This window comes from Sparus aurata, chromosome 11, assembly GCF_900880675.1.
Source record: "Sparus aurata chromosome 11, fSpaAur1.1, whole genome shotgun sequence".
In the NCBI taxonomy this organism is placed as follows: Eukaryota; Metazoa; Chordata; class Actinopteri; order Spariformes; family Sparidae; genus Sparus; species Sparus aurata.
In genome coordinates this window covers 34924767-34947044 of record NC_044197.1, presented here as the reverse complement: position 1 = coordinate 34947044, position 22278 = coordinate 34924767, and the positions used below count along the sequence as shown (strand labels likewise).

The window sequence follows — 22278 nt, the reverse complement described above, 5'->3', positions numbered from 1 at the left end:
GCAGCTGGTGTTATTCCATCGATCTCATCCATGTATTTGAAAGCATGTCACATCCACTGAGGGGCTGCTGTCCCTCCTGATGGCATTGCTGACTTTGGCCCATATATCTATATTACAATTTAATACAGCTACCATGTTTTGGTTAAGGGCCAATTATTTTTACCATAATAATCCATGTTATTATAGCATTCATATAGAGATCCTACTATATTGTCTCCTTTGTATCATGTAGTCCTTTTTACAGTATATAAGTTGTTTAAACAAATGTCAGATTACAGATTTAAACATGTTTTCTCAGATGACCTCAGGTGGGCTCTAAATACTCTAAATAACCTTTCCATAGACTTAGACATTAGAAACACATTTTGTTATATGCAGTCCAGTACAACACCACCACTATGACCTCAGTTTTAAACATATTGTGAATTGACACCGCTGTGGATGCAGTGGACAAAATCAGTTTACCCAATGAAGGGGCCAGGGGGCTGCGTGGTTTGACAACAAGTAACTGGACAATTTTTCAATGAGTAACATTGTCACATGTTGTTACTGTAGTTCCCCCTGGAGGTATAATTGGTGCAAATGTGAGTGGTCTATTAATCAAAATAGTGTCATCCAAGGTATCCTTTGTACTACTCCCAACAGAACCTTAGCATGAGTTCATAGCCAAAACGTAAAATGCTTGACAACCAATTGCTTGCAGCAATCACACAATTAATGGATGCTTATCTATAAGATTTTGTTTATATCACATTAATGTAAAAAATTATTATTGTCCTTATCAGAGCTTTTTAACTGTCAAATATTGACATCATGTGTAGTATTGTCTTTACAACATCCGGTATGGGTTGGCTTATACTGCAGTGCTCTGTCATTAATGATGGTCACACATGTTGTATTGCATTTCCTTGAGTGCTCATCAACATAAAAAGAATCATCTAAACAACTTTGGACCAAGCTGCTGTCATGACTTTTACAACAGAGGGACCCCGGAGGGTTAATTTGTGTCATTGTCCTTGAATTTCATTGTGTGCTTAGTGTCTTACCTTGACTTTGTCAGGTCCTGTCAGAGAGGTGGATTACAGAAGAGAGAGGTTATAAAGCAGAAATCCCTGAACTCATTGAAATAAGTTTACAGGACATGACAGCACAGCACACAGACACTGTGAAGGGATACCTATACAGTTTCTGTTAAGTCCTCTTTGAAACACTGTCTATATTTTCAGCTTCTTGTTAGTATTTATAATTAAGACCAAGGTATTCTTCTAGCTTCAAACGACATGCACTAAACAGTCCTAATCCAAGTTCCTCATGAATTCTTACAGTCAACAGGCTACTGAAGTTGGCACTTATTACCAATCAGTGACAGGTGAAACAAACAGATAGAGGTTAAACAGAAGTGTTGTGCGAATCCCTTCAGGTGGAAACAACACAAAACATATGGACAGAGCAGCAAACAGGATTTCAACTACAGGAGATGTGATATGGAGAGGAGGACGAGAGAGAAAAAAACGGATTCGGTTCAAATGTGTCCTGAACATGCACAAAATCTTACATGTATCAATTGAAATAGTTGTTGCTGAATGTTTATAGTCATCAAACATTATAACAATAAATCATTTTTTAAACATAATTGAAGAATCTTTCATTTTCAAACATTCATTTATCCACTAGTTTTCACTCTGTTTAGCCAAATGTCGACTTGGTGCATTACAAATTTAGTTCTATCACATGTTGGTACTGAATGAAGAACTGAGTGCTTTTCCTTGGTAGATAATTGTACTAAGTGGAGTATAAGGTTTTCTATCTATGTTTGATACCTATTAAGACTATTAAGCCTGTTTGGCCTGTTTAGGAAATAATGAAATAATTTCAATCTAAAATAAGTTTTAACATTAATTCTCTTTTTAGGAAATCCATGACATGAACTGGGAGGGATTAGGTGATTTGGTATGGAATGAGCCTACATTGTGTCATCATAACAACTGATTGTGCACAAGCCATTGTTACTGTTTACAGCTGTTTGCGCTCATAAAAGCCAACCAGCTGAAATGACAGCTTCAGGCAGCAAAGGGTGTGTTTCAGAAAAAAATATGTCAAATTCTGTCCTTCAGTTTGTAAGGTACACATTTTTGGTACTTGTGGCGACCCCTATGGGTCATACTCAATATATTTTTGTTCCATCCAGGTCATGGTAATTCTAAGTGCTGTATCATAGGCAACTGGACTTGTTTCTGTTTTTTGAATACATTTCATCTCTCATCTTCAGTTCTAACTAAGTGGAGGGGAGTTGCAGGCTTTCAAACTCTGTGTGGGAGTGTCCTTGCAAGGTTGTTAAGGTGGTCATGTGTGAGCTCTGAGTCATTAGGGCCACTTGTGGGTTGTTGACTTAACCAGCCGTCATGTAGGTTGTTAGAGCTAGGGGTACAGTCAGTAATATAATGGCCTGTCAAAGGATTTTTTGGAAAAGGACAAAGCCATTGACAGTAGGGCTGTAACGATACACCAAACTCAGATTCGGTTTGTATCAAGATACTAGATTTTTTAGTTTTTAAATTAAACATTTTGTTTATGTAACATTTCATTAACTTCTATATATGATACTCGTCTGATAGTATCAGAGGCGCAGTATTGGCAAACTTAACCCGTGTGAATGGAGTCGCTGCGCGTATGGAGGGCGTGTCGATCATACAGTCTGATAACTGCACAGGTCCTTCACTCAACTTCATAAAGAGAAATGTCCCACAAAGCAACGTTACATGACCAAACTAAGGTTACGTAGTAACTGTAACTGTCTTTGGCAATGAGTAAAAAATACTGCAGCTGTACCTGGAGAAGCATCCGTCCTCCTGCCCATCCTACCGACTTTTCTTCGCATTTCTGCCTGAAAAACAGCGTCTGTCACCGGCAAAAAACTTTAACTCACCAAGTGTTTATGATGAAAAAAAACCTCTGCAACGGCCAGGCCTCATGACTGAGACTTCAGTGAACTTTCCCCTGGAAAACAGCCTCTGTCCTGTCAAGTGAGTCAGACAGCAACCTGTTCACTGATGGTGATTATGTAATTATGTAACTTTGTCACTTTCCAGGATGTTTGGTTGGTCAGGATCTCAATCACGACACATTATAACAGCATCCATATGATTATAACTTATTCGCAGGTTTAGATTGACAGGGGGACACCGGGGAAACACCTTGAAAACACACACACTTCATCATCATGACATGTACCGTCGCATCTCTTGAGGAGCCGCAGCGCCGGCTTTGTGTGTGAATTACACAGCAGTTCGTCTTTACTCCAGCGGTGCTTCGTGATGTGTGGACGACCAACGGCGGAGAATTGGCGAACCACTGCTGTGGTGTTAATGCAGTGTCGCTGTGTGAAAGGGGCTACTTATAGCTCATAGGGCTGGACCTGGACTGGAAGTTGTGTTGTGACTCTGCCTTGTCTCACCGCGAGACAGGTTCGTGGATCTGTCTGACGAGTGTCGCGCATTCAGTTTCGATACGTGTATCGTTACAGCCCTAATTGGCAGACAAGCTGTATCCGAGGAAGCCATCCCATGTACCTATGGACTCCCCAAGATACAAAAGGAAGCATCATCATTCCGACCCATCATCAGCAGCATAAATTCAGTTACCTATAATATTTCCAAGCACTTAGTCAGTATCCTACCTCCTTTGTTCGGTAACACTCAACACCACATCACAAACTCACAGGATTTCGCCAACACGGTAAAAGAAATAACACTGGACCCAGACAAAACAATGGTTTCTTATGATGTAACCTCACTTTTTAAATGCATTCCTACTCAAGAAGCTGTTAAGATGGTAAAGAAATGCCTGCTAGCGGACAAAAGTTTGTCCAGCAGAACCAACTTCAACCATGACCACATTTGTGCATTTCTTGACCTGAGTCTGATGACCACCTACTTCCAGTACAGTGAAGTTTTCTACAGACAGAAGTAGAGTTGCACGATACCCACGGTGCCAAATCCTAACGGTTCCTACTAACTATACTAGAAATTCTACACGACGGTACTACCGTGGATTACCATACTACCGGTGCCAGTTTCCGCTACATAGCGGCCGCCTCTACTTTCCTCCCGGCTTCTCACTGCATGATACTCCCTTGTAAACAAACCCACATGCAACTACTGCAACCAAACTACACAGCTACTAAATGATTGGCTGTTTGCCTGTTACTGGTGATGTCCGGGGATATGATAGGCTGTTCCCGCACGCTGGGTCCGCCCGTCCGTTAGCTGATTGGCTGTTCAAGTGTTTCTGCCGGCAAGAACGAATTCCATGAAGACAGCTCCGCTTCGACCGAAATTCACTTCAAAACAAACAGCAAGCTAAAGTTCTGTCTCGCCCAGACGCGCGCACTGCTTACAGTCACTAACACGAGACAACACACTCACCATGGCAGAAGCACCGGGCCCGAGCGGCGAGTCTGCCGCTGCGTCGTCGTCAGCGGCACCACTAATTTTGCTCAAAAAGCCAAACTCCAAAAGTCACATTTGGAACTATTTTAGCTTTAAACAAGGCACAGACGGTAAAGCAAAAGACAAGGCCGTCCGCTGTGCAGGCGCTGCCACCAAGCTGTAGGAGCCAAAGGAGGGAACACATCCAACCTCATAAAACACCTGCAGTGTCGTCACCCAGATTTATATGTCGAATAACAGGTTAGTATGCCCTGTTTATTTTCTCATTGGCTAATATTAGGCTATATGCTCAGTGTACAGGCTGAGGAATGAAGAGTTAAAGGATGTCAAAGTATAAAGCACCTAGAAAATGCATAAAAATATAGTTTTCACAGGGAATCAGCTCCTGTTTATTGTATTTTGTCCTCTATGGTTTATTATGTTGGAGAAGAAGCATTATTGTCAAATAGATTGTTTTAAAAGACAGTGGATTTGTTATCCTAAGTTGATTATTTATATTAGTTAAACATAAATATTGTGCAAAGGAAACTGAATGATTATGATTTCAACCATATAAATTCTAACTTCATTTATTTGTTTTTTATTGCTTATATGCTTTTGTTCATGAACTAGAACCATTAGGCTAATTCATGTTATGTATTTCCCACTCCTTATTTCAGAGAGAGCCATCCAACCCAAAAGGGAAGCAACCCATGGCCAAGACCATACCTTCTTTTTTTTTTTTTATTTTAACTTTTTAATAAATGTTCACCAGTATTATGTTTATCATGCACCAAACAACATTATAAGTAATTAATAAGTATTTATTTATAACTTATACAAATACATTGCAGTTCATGAAAATAATAATAATAAAAAAAGGCTGCAGTATCGAGATAATACCCGGAACCGCGATACTTTGTCTGGTATAGTATTGTGGTTACTCATTTTGGTATCGCGACAACTCTAGACAGAAGCACGGCTGTGCCAGGGGGTCACTGGTGCTCCCAATGGTGGCCAACCTCTACATGGAGGAAGTTGAGAACAGAGCCTTGGTTACCTTTGCAGGAACTGCTCCTAGCCACTGGTTCAGGTATGTGGATGACACCAGGGTCAAAAACAGAGCAAGGGAAGTGGAAGCCTTCACAGAACATATAAATGCTGTGGACAGTATCGTCAAGTTCACACAGGAAGAAGTCAGAGGACGCAGTCTGCCCTTCTTGGACTGTGCAGTACACAGTGAAGAAGATAGAAGCCTCGGCATTGAAGTGTACAGAAAATCTACACACACAGATCAATACTTGCTGTTTGATTCTCATAATCTACTGGAGCACAAGCTGGGGGTCATCAGAACCCTAAACCATTGGGCTGAGATGGTGCCAATAAAGAAAAATGGGAAGGAGAAGGAACAGAAGCACACCAGGGGAGCACGTAAAACCTGTTGCTACCCAAACTGGACCTTTTCCAAAAGATCAAGAGCAGACAGAGAGGAGGAGAGGAGAAAACTTAACAACATCGTCAATCCCTATGTCGTGGGAATATCTGAGAAACTCGAGAGGATCTTGAGGATAAACATCATTTCCTGGTTCACTTCAACCCTACCAACACACTGAGGCAGAAGCCTGACCATCCTAAGGACAAACCACCCAGGCATAAGCAGAGTAAAGTAGATTATGTTCAATGCAGCCAGGACTGTACAGATTTGTACATTGGGGAGACAAAACAACCTCTCCATAAACAAATGGCACAACACAGGAGGGCCAACTCCTCAGCTCAAGACTCTGCTGTCCACTTCCATCTGAAGGAGAAAAATCATTCCTTTGAGGACGACAGTGTGAACATCTTGGCCAGAGAGGACAGATGGTTTGAAAGAGGAGTAATAGAATGCATCTATGTCAAACTGGAATGACTGTCTTTGAACAGAGGAGGTGACCTAAGACATTACTTATCACCCACCTACAAAGCAGTACTGAGTTCCCTCCACAGACAGCTTATAACAACCATTCACACCTGAGCTCACCTAGCCATAGCAACCCACATGAAGGCTGGTTGAGTCAATGAAACAAAAGTGGCTCTAACAACTCTGAAACTCAAAGCTCACATGTTCTTAACAACTCAATGAGGACACTCCCAGACAGAGTTTATAAGCCTGCAGCTTCCCTCCAGTTAGTTAGAACTGAATGAGAGGTGGAACGTCTTCAATAAAACTGAAACAAGTCCAGTTGCCCAGGATACAGCACTTATCAATCAAATCAAAATGCTTTGTTGACCTATTACCAACCTCTGCCTGAAGAACTACTGAGTTTTATGATAACTGGACTTTCTTAAGAAGCACTTGCACACCATTTAAAGTTATGAAGTTTTGTGTTTCTAGCTCATTCCATCCAACGACGATTTGAGCCATGGCACGAGACATGTACTTTTAAACCGGTCCTTATATATACACCTGAGTTTTAAAATGCCATGAAAGCTTTAACCCATAACCATTTGGTCTCATTTCAGCAGGTTAAATAAAGGAAATGTAAAAGGTAAGTTCATGCTTCCCATTACTTCTATGGGAAGCACATTAAGAAGAAATCATTTATTGCCCCACCCTTCAAGTATCACTTTGGATACCCTATCTATTAAAGGTATTCAAACTATTTAAGTCAAAGACTTAAAGAACATGCAGTGTATGTTTGTGGGCAAGGCTGGATTTACATGGTTTTGTTAGAAAACAAGACAGACTAGTCACACTTATAATGTAAGTTTACTGTTTAAATGTTTCATGGTTTAAGGGATGTCTTTGATTTCCTGCTTAGGAAACAGTAATATGGAATTATTTTATATTTAATAAATATATTTTACACCCCAAATAGTTGAAATATATTTCATAATAATTGATTAAAAGGTGTCTTTTTTAAAATGAGAAAAGTCAAGCTAATTAACTTTCATACCGATTTAATTTTTAGCCAGTAAAACAGTCTATATTTTAGATAGATTTCAGTATAGCTGAGGTCCCATTAAAAACAGGTGGTGAAGCAGTGTCTTTAGCTGTTGTGTCCAGTTGCAGAGTAAAGACATGTGGAAGGAGTGATGTTAAAGCAAAACCAGTGACATAATAAGACAGAGACATGCGGTACAAGAGACGGAAAGCAGATATAAAGCACTAATCCACTACCAATAGCCAGGTAGATGTTGAACAAAGGAGCACATGCACACAGCAAGATCACCGAGGGCAGACAGACCCCAGAGCTGAAAGCTGAGTAGTGATACTGCTGTGTCTCAAGTTAGACAGAAGCATTACAACGGGCTGAAGGAACAGTGATTATTGACCTAAAAGGTGGCTGACTGACATTTGTAACTTAGTTTTAGTCATCTGAGGCATTAGTGTGAGTCCCAGTAGTTATGTGCTTACGACTTACAACAGGTTTCTGTTTCCATCTGTGTGCTGTCAGATCCCTATAAGTCCAGACTGTGAGCATCATGCCAACACATTTATGATATGAGCCCTGAGCTTGTGTGAAAGTCCGGGGAACCCTGACAAACTTACGATATGCTTCCTGCCAAAACAAACAGAAGGCATGCAGTACAGGGTTCACACCCTTCCTGTACTTGAAGACACAATGCAGCTCTGCTGTGCAGCCTACAAGCCTCATTTCTAGACTGCATTTTTGAAAGTGGGTTTACATGTTGTTTTATAGTGCTGCATGGGGGTATATTTAGGTAAAGTTTCCCTCTCATTACCAATCACTGTATTACTTTGATTGTCTGCAGCAGTTTAAATGTGCTCTTGTGATACTCAGGTACGCTTTCATAAACTACGCGAGCGGTCGTCCTGTGATTAACCAGTAACTTCTCTGGGCTGACCTTTAGATATCATAAGTCATTTTTCTCACAACAATGAGTAACACATTTCTATAAAACTTGGCCAGTGCTAAATAAATGTTAAAGAAACAGTACAGCATTTAAAAAAAAAAAAAAAACACTTATTTACCTTCTTTCAGAAAATGAGATAAGAAGATTGGCATCTAGCTCATGTCAGCATGAAGGACAGAGCTGGACTCAGAACATAGTAGCCTACAACATGGTTAGCCTACAAAATAGTGGAACATGGGGAAAAGCTGACAAAAATTCTAAAATGTTGACTTTTTCCTTTAGTAGGACATGATTCGGTCAGTGTGGGTCCAGTTGCATCAGAGCTTTGATTTTATAATGTGAAGATGCAGTAGCTTGTTAACAAGTGATCGTGCTAGAATGGGCTGTAGCAGAGGCTCTGAAGCATCATCACACACACAGCAGCGCACTGCATCTGTAAGCTTACTGGATTCTGCCTTCACCATTACACTAATGGATGTCATACATTTCTGGTGTTGTGGTGTTCTAAGAAACTGGCCGCAGCTTACTGCACTGGATGTTAGGCTAAAATTAAACCATATAGTCCTTTTTTTTCGAAAACAATTTGTTTGTAATCATTGTTTATCATCATTATTCAGTATTATGTAAAATGATAACATGAATCAATCATGTTGTCAAAAAATGATTTGAGCAGCCAATCATCTGCACTTTCAGCACTCATCAGTCTCTAGGACAGACATTATAGACACTATAGCTTCAATCTAGTGACTGTGCTGTGTCTATGCAGAGCTGTGTGGCCTGACCTAGACACAAACAGTTAAACAGTATCACCCATCTCAACTTACAGAACTGAAGTCTGCAAAACACGAGGTAGAGTCTTTAGAACTTTTACTTGATGCTGAGGGTGGAGCAAAAGGGTCTTTGCCACTGAACGGGTCTCCCGGGCCCTTTTTACTCTGAAACGGGTCGATGGTGTCACCGCCGAAGGGTTGGAAGGGGTCACATGGTTTGGAAGGGTCAGCTGCGCCAGACATGCTCACTGGTGTACTCTTACCTGAAGACATAAAGAAATCAGCACAGTCTAGAGTCTTCCCTACTGGATACTACATCATACATTATCATATACAGTACTCTTTGATGGGAGTTTGTCACTTGACAAAAAAATTTGACAAGTGACTGGAAAGTGAATGTGTAATAGTCAAATCTGAAAATATCAGTGTTCCCTTTCCTTATCTTTTCCGATTTGACTCTTACACTTTGACAAGTGACAAGTTTTCTTTATAGTGAGTCCCTGGGACCAACTGGAGCTCATCTGAGTGGCTCCTGAGGACATTCATTGGGTGCCAACAACATTTGTGATTTCTAACGAATTACTATGTTAAACTCGCGTTTCATGTTATATGGTAATAATCACTGTTATATGTTTGATGATTTTGTCAGTCAGAGTACAAAAACAGGATAGCACATAGAAGCTTAAAAAATGCACAGGGATAACATCTCAATGATGAATTATACATATATATATACACATTTGTATTAGCTGCTGCTTTAAATAAATAAAGTCCAACTGACAACATGTGATGGTTGCTGGCTGGCTGGCTGATGACTGAAGCTGCAATGATGAGGCACCAAATCCTCATCTGGCCCAGGGTCCCAAAATGTGCTGACAGCGGTGTCTGCAGCCGACAGGACAGACGCTCCGTGGTGTGCAGGGATTTTAGAACTGAACTATGAGCAGAACGTACACTTTACTTTCTCTGACTGTGTGGAAATCTGACGTTTTCACATCACAGATGATGTAGTAAGGTATTAAGAGTCTGAGTCTGAGGCTGCAGATAAAACATACTGATGTAGGCCAACAAAGAAGTCAAGTGTGGCACTGAACTGAAGAAAGACAGTTCAGATTCATCTGTTAAAATCCTGAGCTGGGTACATACCTGTCACATCATCATCCTCATACACTTGCTTAAACAATTCAAAGAAACTTAACAGTAGTTTATTTTACCGTTTCAACACGATGCATCTCCTGAACAGTGAAACATCATCCGTCATCTTCGTCATGAGAGAACACAGAATCTATCAGAGCTAATTATTCTTGACAGTGATCAGTGACAGTTATTTTATTCACCAATACCAAGTTTGTAGCTTTGATTGTTGAACTGTGGGTCAAGGATTGGTCTTGTTGCATAAAGTATCACAAGTTCACTTTACACTTATACAGAGTTATTGTTCACAATGCATCATCATCACGGATCAAATACGGCGCTTTCCCTGGGGCACTGGATAACGAGTTCATTGGATCCTTTTAGATTTGAATGTGTCAGAGACAGTGATGGGACTAACGGTGCTAAAATAAACAGCGTTATTTTTTTCAGTAACAGGTAATCTAACTAATTACTACTCCCATCGTTACAACACTGGTACCGCCATTTTTTTTTTCTTTGGTAAGTAGGAGGGAGGGGAGAGACAACTGCATAAATGATGATGATTGGCTAAGGTAGCGTAACAGTTCGTAAGCCAATCAGAGGCAGTGTTCAGTTTACACACAAACCACACACACACAGCAGCCTCACACACACTAACTAGCAGAGGTGAACTGCAGCAATGCCGAGTCCGGAGGGAAAGTTAATGTTTTCAAAGTGGAAGTACAGACACTACTTTAATCTCCTTAAGGTAAGTAAGTGAGGTAAGAGTACATTATGTCCCAGAGCAAAGTGTTTGTCCACATCCGTTGTAAGCAACTCTAATCTAATGAATCATCTCTCAGTGGCACAACTGGTAGCCAAAAACACCGTTGTTGACACTGTTGATGATGACAGCAGGCCAGGTGTGGCTAACGTGAGCTCTGCTAACAAAGAAGGACACAAATATTAAAGGTTAGAAAACTGCTTAGAAAAAAAATCAAAATTCTTAGAAGTATTTAAACTAAAAAGAAAAAAAGTAATGCAATAGTTACTGTCCCTGGTAACTAGCTACTTTTATAGTGGAGTAATTCAGTTACTATCTCAGTTACATTCTGGGAGAAGTAACTAGTAACCATAACTAATTACTTCTTTTAAGTAACGTGCCCAACACTGGTCAGAGACGCAGGACACGTAGCTAACAACATCACTGAGGAAATAAGGTGTCTCTGAGATATCACTGAAACAATGTGCTTTGGGGTGAAGAAGGCCTGCTGAGAGAGCAAAGAAAAAAGACAAAAACAGACATGTGACAAGCTTTAGGTGTCATGGATCTCCAAAAAAAGATGTAAAAACAATAAGTACCTGTGTTCACTTGGCTGAGAGATACCATGACTCACCACTGCAGCCTGCACGAGAACTTCTCACCTAAGTTAACTGGGTGGTTACCACAGAATCTGATTTGATCAGTTCTAGATTAGAATACACAAACACTGAACTCTCTGCTTCTCATATTGTGCCCACGCCCTGTTTCATCTCCGGTGTCACCTCAAAGATCACTACCAGCTTTTGAAAGCCACAACAGTTTCGCCTCCACATTCGACACACCATTACAATTCATAGAGTCCTAACACAAATTTTTCTCAAAGTTATCACATGCCGTGCTACGTCCTTCTGAGAAAGGAAACATATGAAAACAGCTGGTACAGGAAAAAACAGAACAAAGTCAACAGCCGCAGGAGCAAAACCAAAAGTGATACTCGATAACCGACGGAACCGTTCTCTACGGTTTCTGGTAAATCTCTTGGTCGGGTTTCTGCCCACATTGCCAACTGTTGGTTCACCAATCTACCAACTAGACAAATGTTGTTAAATGTTCAGAGAGCACACACATTCATGGTAATAGCTCAGAGAGTGTTTTGTGTTTGACCAAAGATATTTGAGTTTATAATGATATAACACATAAAAGCAGCAAATCTTCTGTAACAAGACAGCGTTCATATACTTCCATAAATGATTATCAAAAAACAAACTGTGAAACTGTTTCTGCTCTAAATAAAATAGTTTGGATCCATTTTTTCTGTGCCATTAGGGAAAAGTCCAAAATAAAAAAAAAGCAATTCAATTAAATTCAAGTTTATTTTTTAGCTTTGGATCAGTAGGGGCAACAAATCATTTCAACTATAAGTTTTTTTCTTGATTTGAAATTCATTTGTCACATCTTAACATCTCTTGCTACTCATCAGTACAACTGAAGATTTGCAGACATACTGCCACCCCTGAAGACCAAGCAGTTCTGTGCTTTCCTGATAATACAATAAAAAAGAATTCCATCCTCATTCAAAACCCCTTGTTTATCAGACTCAGCCCCTGTGGAACCAAAAGTGGGTCTACACAAAAAAGCAAAAACTTACAAAAAGTAAATATAGTAATGTTGCCGTTATCAACAAGGAGCTGAAGCTGGCAGAGGATCGTGGGAACATTAAGAGTAAATCGTGTTGCCTGTATAGGTGTTAAACCACAGGGCCAGTCAGACTGGTGTCATACACATATGCATTTAGTACATTACCCAGATAACAAGGCTGATTGGGGTGAGGAGTTCATTTCACACTCCACGCTAAGCAAAACTGCATGCCTGGCAATCAGTTTTTTCCTCTTTCAGTAAACTGCACTGACACACGCAAATGGCACTACAACTCACACTCGAGAAACCACAATCATGAGCTCCACCCTGTTTTAAAATAATCCACTATATTAGTGGCATCTAATTTGAATGCCTACCCTGCTGCTGCATGCAGCATTTCATCTACTGAAAACAATACAGCAACATGCTCTCATTCCAGCCAGTTTATCTGTAGTTCTGCAGCTGTTCCCTATTCAGTTGATGAGCATACATGCATACATGTCTGCATGTGTGTGTGTGTGTGTGTGTGTGTGTGTGTGTGAAGAAATAGAAGTTTGAAAACATAAAGAAAAAATATATTATTAATATATGACGAGTAAGAAGACGGTTACATCGGTAACAATGCTTGCATTTGCCCACTGCAAACATCCTGCAGCCCTCTGAACCACTCACCCGCATAAACACACACACACACACACATACACAAAGGGAAGAGAGAGGAAGCAAGTTAGGGTGTGTCTAAAAACAACAGGCCAAGCAAACCACATATCGCTCTTACAACATCACCTTCATGTGTGCCTTCACACAAACATCAGACTGGCAGTTTGTGAACGCTGTTTGAGAATCATGTTATAAAATCTACCTAAAAATATACGAAGCATTAATGTGAAGTGTCTCATGGAAATGAGCCTGACGAACAGCTGCTGGAGCCTCAATGATACGCTGGCAAATCCAAGGCAAACTGGTCTCAAAGGAGGGACCAGATAAAGAGCGAGTTGAATCCTTATGAATTGATGCCAACAGGGACAGAGTGCCTCTCCTGTTATGTGGAGACCAGGGAGCTATACAACGATACATAAGCTCATGTGTTATGGGCACTAAATATAGGTAGGCAGGTGGGAGAAGAAGTTCTGATGTCAGGCAGGATTTTGGTCCCCTTAGACATGATTTTTCAGTGTACTGTTGATAAACACTGTTCAACACTGAACACTGTTGTACACTGACTCACAGTGCAATGCACTCAAGAGGTACTCTTCAAAAGCAGCTGCGAAAGTTTAAATACAAGGGGAGTCAAACAGCTCCAGGAAGATGTTAGCAAATAAACAAACCCAACGGTGTGACAGTTCAACAGTTCACGTGCACAACAGCACTCTGAACTTCTGAACTCAATAACAACCAAATAGTGCTAGATGATTTTTGAGAATTGTGTTTCTAGTGCAACATCAGAGGATGGATGTTCTCATGTTGAAGATAATATGAGAAGACAATCATTGATGTGAAACTGAATTAAAGCCTGTCCTGTATCAAAACACCAACATCCAAACAACTGACACAACTCACCATTCTTAAGATTACATTCCATAAATGCTTCAATGTGACAGAGTACAGCACAAATCACTCCTTGTCACTGCTGGTGTTTGAATTGAGAGGGTGTTGAGAAATTGAGAAACTACAAAGAGCGTACAGTGTGTGATGCAGTGCCCCAGCACATCCAACAAGGCTTCAATCTTCTCAGTAGCCGATGACATTATATCCTGTTGACAGATTAACAGCTGTTTTACATCTGAGAAGAAACTTGTAATTACTAGAATGGCACTCAGTATAGCCAACAGTCCCCTTTAAGTCAATCAAGTCTAACCCAATATTAAACTCCACATATTTCAGTTTGTTAGATCCAGATAGTTGCTTGGATCTGTATGAAGCCATGTTTGCTCACACATACTAGCAAGCTGAATAAACCGGATGGTTTTTATCAAAATCTACATGCCAAATTGTTAATGATGTTAATTTTATACTTTAATTTTTCTGTCACGCACACAAAGTGCCCAACCCTTAAATGTATATGTAGGTTTTCTGTAAGCGGTTCTCAAGTCACCCAAGGACACGTTACCAAACCAGATAAAACACTTAATAGATAATGAATGACAATAATGATCATAACAAATAAAAACAAACATTAAGGATGGACTATATTACAAATACAGAGCATAATCGTAATGTGCACATGATGAAGCATCAGGATAGGCTCAGGTGACTTTCAGTTGTGGCTTAAAAGAAGCAGCAGATGTGCACTCGTGCAAACCCTGACAGGATTCCAGAGGTTAGGGCCAGACTGTCACACACAGTGCAGAGCCTGGAGAGCAGCATGGCATCAGAAGAACACAGTGAATTAGTAGTAATGGAGATGCCAAGCCATGGAGACATTTATAAATAAGTTGAGGGACTTAGAAAGACATTCATAACTGAAGCAGTTGCTGAAGGGTAGAGGTGATATGCTCACAGTAGTGAATGAATGCTAAATTCAACATGTCATCTTCAATTGATTAACTAATGATTTATTTGCCCTTGCTCTACCCCTCCCATCTACGTACGAAACCAGAAAATCCAGATCAAAGATTTAAATATGTTTCATATGATATGGCATTAGGGTTGGTTGAAATAAAGGGGTCTGTAGAGCCTCTGCGGAGGTATGCACTCTACATAGTGCTATTCTTCTTTGTTTTTTTTTCTGGTTACACTCCATGAATACATACGCACATCCTTCCCTTTCATTCTTTAACATGTCTGTAATACCAATAAGGATGGTGATAATGGGCATGGTGGTGAGGTGGTCATCACAATAAAAAGCTATCATGGTTATTGATATAATATCAATGTATCTACTCACAACCCTATTTCATTGTTTATCTTTTTCAGTGTATGACTACTTGTTGTATGAGAATGGATTTATTGAATGGGTATCCCCTATTACACTGGCCAATACAATATAAATGACAGTGAAAGTCAGACACCTCGCTGTTTCATACAACATCCATAAAATTAGCATTCTGCAAAAGTGTGATAAGGTTTTACCGTTTTAACTGCTAGTTTTGTTGAACTAGGAGTTTGTACAGTTTTATACTTGGCTGAATATTTATTCCTGTTAACGCTGATGCAATTTAGAAGAGAAACTTGAACAGTTTGTTGCTTAATGCGCATCTGACATCTTGTTATTTTCCTCTGCTAATTTATGTTCTGGGGTTGCCATTCTGGCAGCTTCTTTTGTGGCGGCTGTGGCTCAGTGGGTAGAGCATGTCGTCTAGTGATCGGAAGGTTCGAATCCCGGCTCCCCCTAGTTGCATGTCGAAGTGTCCTTGAGCAAGATACTGAACCCCAAATTGCTACTGATGAGCAGTTGGCGCCTTGCATGGCAGCCTCTGTCATCAGTGTATGAATGTGTGTGTGAACGGGTGAATGTGGCATGTATTGTACAGCGCTTTGAGCTGTCGTTAGACTGGAAAAGCGCTGTAAAAATGCAGACCATTTACCATTTACATTTTGGTTTAGACCTACTAGTGTGTTGTCTTTGCATATTAGGTAGCATAGTAGCCTAAGACATGCTCATTTTATTTTATGTAGAAAAATTTAAACCATGGCAGTCTTAAATTACAAATCAAGCACTTTATTTCAATGGCTACTTATTTATTTATTGTTTACTGTTTTCTTAAATTATTTAAATGTGTTGACAAAAGACATTTTGTGATGACCTGATTATATCTGTCTTATAATATGTCAGCAAGTAATGGATCATCAAGTCTGTGTTGTAGATGTGGAAGCCTTTTACCCTTGCACAGTTAACCATATGCACCCGTCCATATGATGCACACATAATGTGGGTATATGAAGGTAAGATGACTGCAAAAGATTGACACTGAACTGTGTTTTTGTTTATTCTTTTTAAAGAAATGGCAGAGCAGAAAACCAATCCAGTGTGGCAGCATTTCACAGAGCCTACTGCTGGAAAGGCTAGTTCTACCTCACCTGTTTTTAATATTTGTTAAATATTGTTTACTTGTTCTGTTTTAATTTCAATAAATGTTCCTTTTTTTAAAATTGATACTCATAACATTTGTTATCATCACTGTGTAATTTTTATGATGTAAATTGAGGGAGCAAAAGTAGTATCGGCTCCAAATATCGTCCCGAGAAAATCGGCAGTCCATATTGGTCATCAGCTAAGGCTGATGAAAAAAAAATCGGTATCGGCATCGGCCCTGAAAAATCCATATCGGACGATCCCTAGCAGAGATCAAAGCGGTTGAAAAGCAATATAGAAGTTGAAATGAACACAGCAAAAACGCCAGACAGGTCAGACATACATGTTTAACTTCCTTTTACACATTACCGTTTGCAGATTTCTTGTGTCTTGAAGATGCAAATCAACGTCCAGTTTCCTAACCAGAGGTGATTGCTGCTATTGTGACGCCAAAGGGATTAGGTCTATAATTAAGATGTTTAATTAGCCATAGGCCATATGGGTTCATCTAAGAAGCTGTGACACACTGTTGCTTTCCTGTCCTCTTTGGCTCTTCCCTTCCCCTAAAAGCCTGTATTGTGTGACACTCACCACTGGGTGGTTTGGGTCTTGGGGGAACACTTTTCTTGGGTGGCAGAGCTGGCGTGTCATTCTTTCTGCTGAATGGGTCATCCATAAACACTGACTGGAGAGAGAGAGTGAGCACTAAGCAGTAATGTCAACATATGTGATGGACAGTGACACAATATAATGCAGGTTGTAGAGATTTTTAAACTTTAGCTTTTAATGTGATGAAGATTGCACAAGGAAACAGTCTGTTTTGTACTAATAAAAACATACTAACATTAATAATAAAATACTCTCTATCGTGGAAAAGAAAAAGAAATTAAAGACTCCACTTTAATAACTGTTCTACATTTGTATAGAGCACATCTTAGAGTTCCATGACTGCAGTGAGAGGTTTTTGTGTAATATGTTAGTGTGACAAAAAAGTGTGTTTTCAGCATGAGTTTTGGCCACTGATACCTTTTGGTAGTCTGGCAGCCAGCTGGCCCTGCCTTCAAAAGGGTCTCTGGGCTTTGACATGTGGCTGAAGTCTGCAAATCCAGCAGAGCTGTTACTGCTGCTGCTGAACGAACTGCTGCCAAACGGGTCCAAAGTGCCAAACAGGTCTGAAAAAACAATCATATTAACAATGTTCATTATTGTTGAGACTGCTCTGCTTATTGTCTGTTGACTTAGATATTTGGTACATATTGGTCATTCCTAACTGATATAGATGAGTACAGACATCAGATAGATTCACGTTCAATATGGTAAAAAGATTCTACACAGGTACAGTAAGGTTGTACTTGACCCTGAAAAAAAATGTTGTTCCAGTAAATTGTATAATTCTATGTAGCTCCAAAGCAGTTACCTTATTAAATAATACCTGATGCTCCAGTGTGTTGAATTTAGTGGCAACTAGTGGTGAGGTTGCAGACAGCAAACAAATAAACAGTCCGTCTCGCCCTGCCCTACGATGGCTACTAAAAAAGGGGAAACGCCCAGTTTTAGCTCATTGGAGTGTCTGTTCTGGGCTATGGTAGAAACATGATAGACTCTGTAGATGTAACAGGCTCTTTCAACAGTGTAGAATACACAATGATTATTAGTTATAGCTGATTATACAGGAAGGAAAAAAACATTATGAAAACTATGTTTCATTTCCACAAATATAACTTTCTAGTTCTGTCCCTGAATAGCCCTCAATCCTACACACTGGAACTACTAAGTATTTAGTCTGTAGCAGTTAATGATACATCATCAACTGACAATTGACTCTGTCTCTGATTTGTCTGGTCGTTCCAGTATGACAAAGATGGTTTGAAAGAGGAGTAAAGGAATCCATCTGTCTTCTCCAGCCAAGATGTTCACATTGGAACGACTGTCTTTGAACAGAGGAGGTGGCCTAAGATATTACTTATCACCCACCTACAATGCTGTACTGAGAGTTCTGAGTTCAAGAGCCTGCAGCTCCCCTCCAGTTAGTGAGAACTGAAGACGCCTCTTGGATGAGAGGTAAAACGTTTCAAGAAACTGAAACAAGCACAGTTGCCTACGATACAGCACTTAGAATTACCATGACGTGGATGACTGAAAACCCTCTGCAACATAGTGACAATGTTTAACTACTGATCTTGCTCACTATATGCTGAGCGGAGTGAGGGCTATCACTGAAGTATTGAACATTATTATTCTTTACAATCACAGATGCCAGACCTAACCATAGCCAGTGTGAATGTTATGAAGCTGTATTTTAAGCAGTATCAACCCTTCTAAGTTAGGAGTAAAAAAGTCTAAGTTGGGAAATGAACTCACACCTGGGTAACATGAAATTTTTTATGCAGCAGAGAACCAACAGCAGCTTGAAGGGGGTTTAGTGCATTGACTGACAGAAGACACAAATTCACTGACGACCTATGCCTTGGGAAATGTGTCTACTAATTTGTCAAGTTTAGCATGGTACCAAAGTATACCAAGATCACTATCCCTTTCATTTCTGTGGTTGTATTAGGACACTATGTTGTGTCATCAGTGTTGTATCAATGAAAAAGACTGCTTCATGTTATAAGACTGCTTATAGATGTTGCGGAACACAACGACTGACAGATTCCTCTTATTTTTGAAATACCATACAGAATTAAATCTTACCTGGTCCTTTTGGTTTAGGGTTGCTTGAAGAGAATGGGTCACTGCTTGTGAAGTGACTGGTTTGCTGCAAAAAGCATAAGAAGAATACTTAACAGTAAATTCACTCAAGCCACAGTTAAATGTATGCATTATGTGACTAGAGTGTTTCCTCAAGCTATTAAATATACATTTTTCATATCAACTTTTTTCTTGTTCATATTGTTTTCAAGGTAATGCCTCAGCCTACTCAGTTGTCCTCCTGGATCCACATTCTTCACATATATTTTATATAATTTACTTTTATTTACTTTATTATATTCTGTCAGTGAAATCAGTAAACTGTTATGCCGTTGTTCTGTTCTGGACACTATACATCTATTACGACAAGTTTTTTTTGTTTTTTTTCATTTTGGAAGTTTTTCCTCACTCGAATCGAAGGGCTAAGGCAGAGGGAGTCGTTCACTGTAGAGACTGTAAAGCAGAATGAGGCAATGTGATTGTGATTTGGGACTATATAAATACAATTGATTTGATTTGAATTCAGTGAGATGCAGAATAGGTGCTACCAGAAATCTCAAGTGGTAAAAATTAACATGTCTTATCCACATAATATGTAGTACAGTGCTGTGTAGTCATTTTGAAGTCTGTGCCATCCTTTTTTTTTATCAATTACATGTTCTAGCCTTCAGTCTTCAACAAGTACCTTGGAGGGTAATGTGGCACTTTTACTAAAGGGGTCTGGTGTGGAGAAGGGATCAATCTTCGTGGTCTTCTTGAAGAAATCTTCTGACGAAGCCTTGAATGGATCTGTCTCTTTGAATGGGTCTCCTCCAAAAGGATCTGCAGCAGGAATGATGGACAGCATCAGTTGTTTTGTCTCACTTAACAAATCATCTTTGACCAGAGGTGGCCTAAGACATTACTTATCACCCACCTAAATTGCAGTGCTGAGTTCCCTCCACAGACAGCTTAACAACATTTACACCTGGGCTCACCAAGCCCTGGCAACCCACATGAAGGCCTGTTGGGGCAATGACCCACAAGTAGGCCTAACAACTCTGAAACTCAGAGCTGACACAAGTCCTTATGACCCTGTAAGGACACTCCCACACAATGCCTGCAACTCCCCTCCAGTTAGTTAGAACTGAAGAAGCCTCTTGGATGAGAGGTGAAACGTCTTCAAGAAACTGAAACAAGTCCAGTTGCCCTGGATACAGCATTCAGAATGTTTTTTCTAGTGACAAAGTATTATATGTTCCACTCATACCATCACAGAAATATGAGAGCTGTAGAAATTATTTGAACTCAAGAATGCAATGATATCATGTACTTTACAAGTGTATGTAAACTTTTTACCTTGACTGTATTACTAATGAAAGAAATACACTTATCAGAAAAGGAAGTGCAGAGATTAGACATTAAGTACAGCAAACATTGCCAACGGTCTCTGCCTACAGCATCTCCCAATCAGCCAGCCAGACCAGCAGGAGCAAACATTACCACAAGTGATGTGAGCATGCCAGAAAGTGTGGGACAAGAGCTAGGGGAAGAACTAAGCTCACCCATCTGGGACATAAGGGTATTCCACTAACCAGCCAACTTTTGGAAGTTCTACGGTTACAGGATATTAACAATGATGAAATAAGACTACAAATAAGGCTCACTCAGCAATGGCAAATCTGTTGTGCCCATATCTCTACAGAGACCTTGCTACATCCCAACAACCAGGATTAAGCTATTGCATGGATGGGTGGTCCATGCTCTGTATGACATCATACAGTATACCAGTAAATGTGTTGACGGTGTGGTGATCACACAGACAGTAAGAGCATTCCACAACCAGAAGGCCTGGATGAATGGAGAGATGAGGGCTCTATCCTTTCAGTCAGGTGACAGAGAAGCCACCACCAGATCAAGGGACTGAAAACTGGCATCAAGGAGGCAAAGAGGAGAGAGGGACCTCAACACCAACAGTACTAAAGATATGTGGCAGGTGATTCAAAATGTCACAGGAGCACCCCGTCATGTGTGAGGCAACACTGCCGGATGAGCTGAACACATTTTAAGCTTGCTTTGCTCTCCTCAACAAAGAATCTCTACCTACTCCACCTCCAGAGGACAGACCACTGTCCGTAACCACAGCAGCTATGAGAAAACGGCTGCAGAGAGTGAATATAAATAATGCTGCTGGTCCAGATGATATACCTGGCTGTGTACTAAAAAGTAGTCTGCTGTGTCTAGTCTTAAGACCTTTTCAGACAGAGAGTCCACATTAGAGCTGTAACGAAGGCTTGCCTCTACACCGCCTTTGTATTTTTACACTATACACCAAGTTGGCATCGTGGAACCAAAACAGGCATGATGATATGCTGAGATCTGTGATTTCTCTCTTTCTCCGTGATCTCCAGCTGCCTTGCTTTCACTGCCAGGGACAGCGACATTAACTTGAATTGAGTATAATATCACCTTTGAAACTTGATCCCTGGGCTTGAGTACAACACTCTGCAACTTGATACTGAACTTCCTCATGAACAATGGAGCAAGAACTTTTAAGGACCACTTCATTGATTTGTAAATCCATGCAGTTTCATTACCTAGACCAAATTGTTTGATCTAAGCACTTTCAAGAACTTCAAAAACCAGACGGAATCCACGGACCCAAACATGAAAATATAAGAACAAGGTAATTACTGAAAAGCCTTTATTATAGCTGCAATCATTAAAAAAATAAATACATTATTTTTTCCTATGCTTTCTTCTTCTTCTTCTTCTGCTTTCTTCTTTGGCTGGATTGCATAAGGTTTTTCAGATCACACTTTCCCATTTTACAAGAGAATCAGACACAATACTTTTTATTTAAATTAAGAAACCAATCATCTTCTCTCTTTTTATTTTGTTTTACCTTTAAATACTTTCCAGACCTGCAGCAAGTCTGGTTTATTTGTAAAAAATTATAAATAAATACTTTAAGATCCACTTGAGCTTTGGCCTCACTGGCTGATTAGGCTGACAGCAAACATG

The 22278-nt window shown here is 40.0% G+C and overlaps 1 protein-coding gene across 8 annotated transcripts in view; it reads right to left on the bottom strand.

Moving 5' to 3' along the window:
- Positions 1 to 22278, bottom strand: part of LOC115590854 (epidermal growth factor receptor substrate 15-like 1) — an 87026-nt gene that overhangs the window by 7808 nt on the left and 56940 nt on the right. For 6 of the 8 annotated variants that reach the window (XM_030432317.1, XM_030432321.1, XM_030432318.1 and 3 more), the window contains 6 exons: positions 19961 to 20097; positions 19279 to 19342; positions 17611 to 17756; positions 17176 to 17269; positions 9157 to 9318; positions 1047 to 1063 (listed from right to left, as the gene is read on the bottom strand). In XM_030432317.1, the coding sequence (XP_030288177.1) occupies positions 1047 to 1063; positions 9157 to 9318; positions 17176 to 17269; positions 17611 to 17756; positions 19279 to 19342; positions 19961 to 20097 (620 nt within the window). Of the gene's footprint in view, positions 1 to 1046; positions 1064 to 9109; positions 9319 to 17175; positions 17270 to 17610; positions 17757 to 18016; positions 18114 to 19278; positions 19343 to 19960; positions 20098 to 22278 lie in introns of those variants that run through there. The other 2 variants (XM_030432319.1, XM_030432324.1) reach the window with 2 other exon arrangements.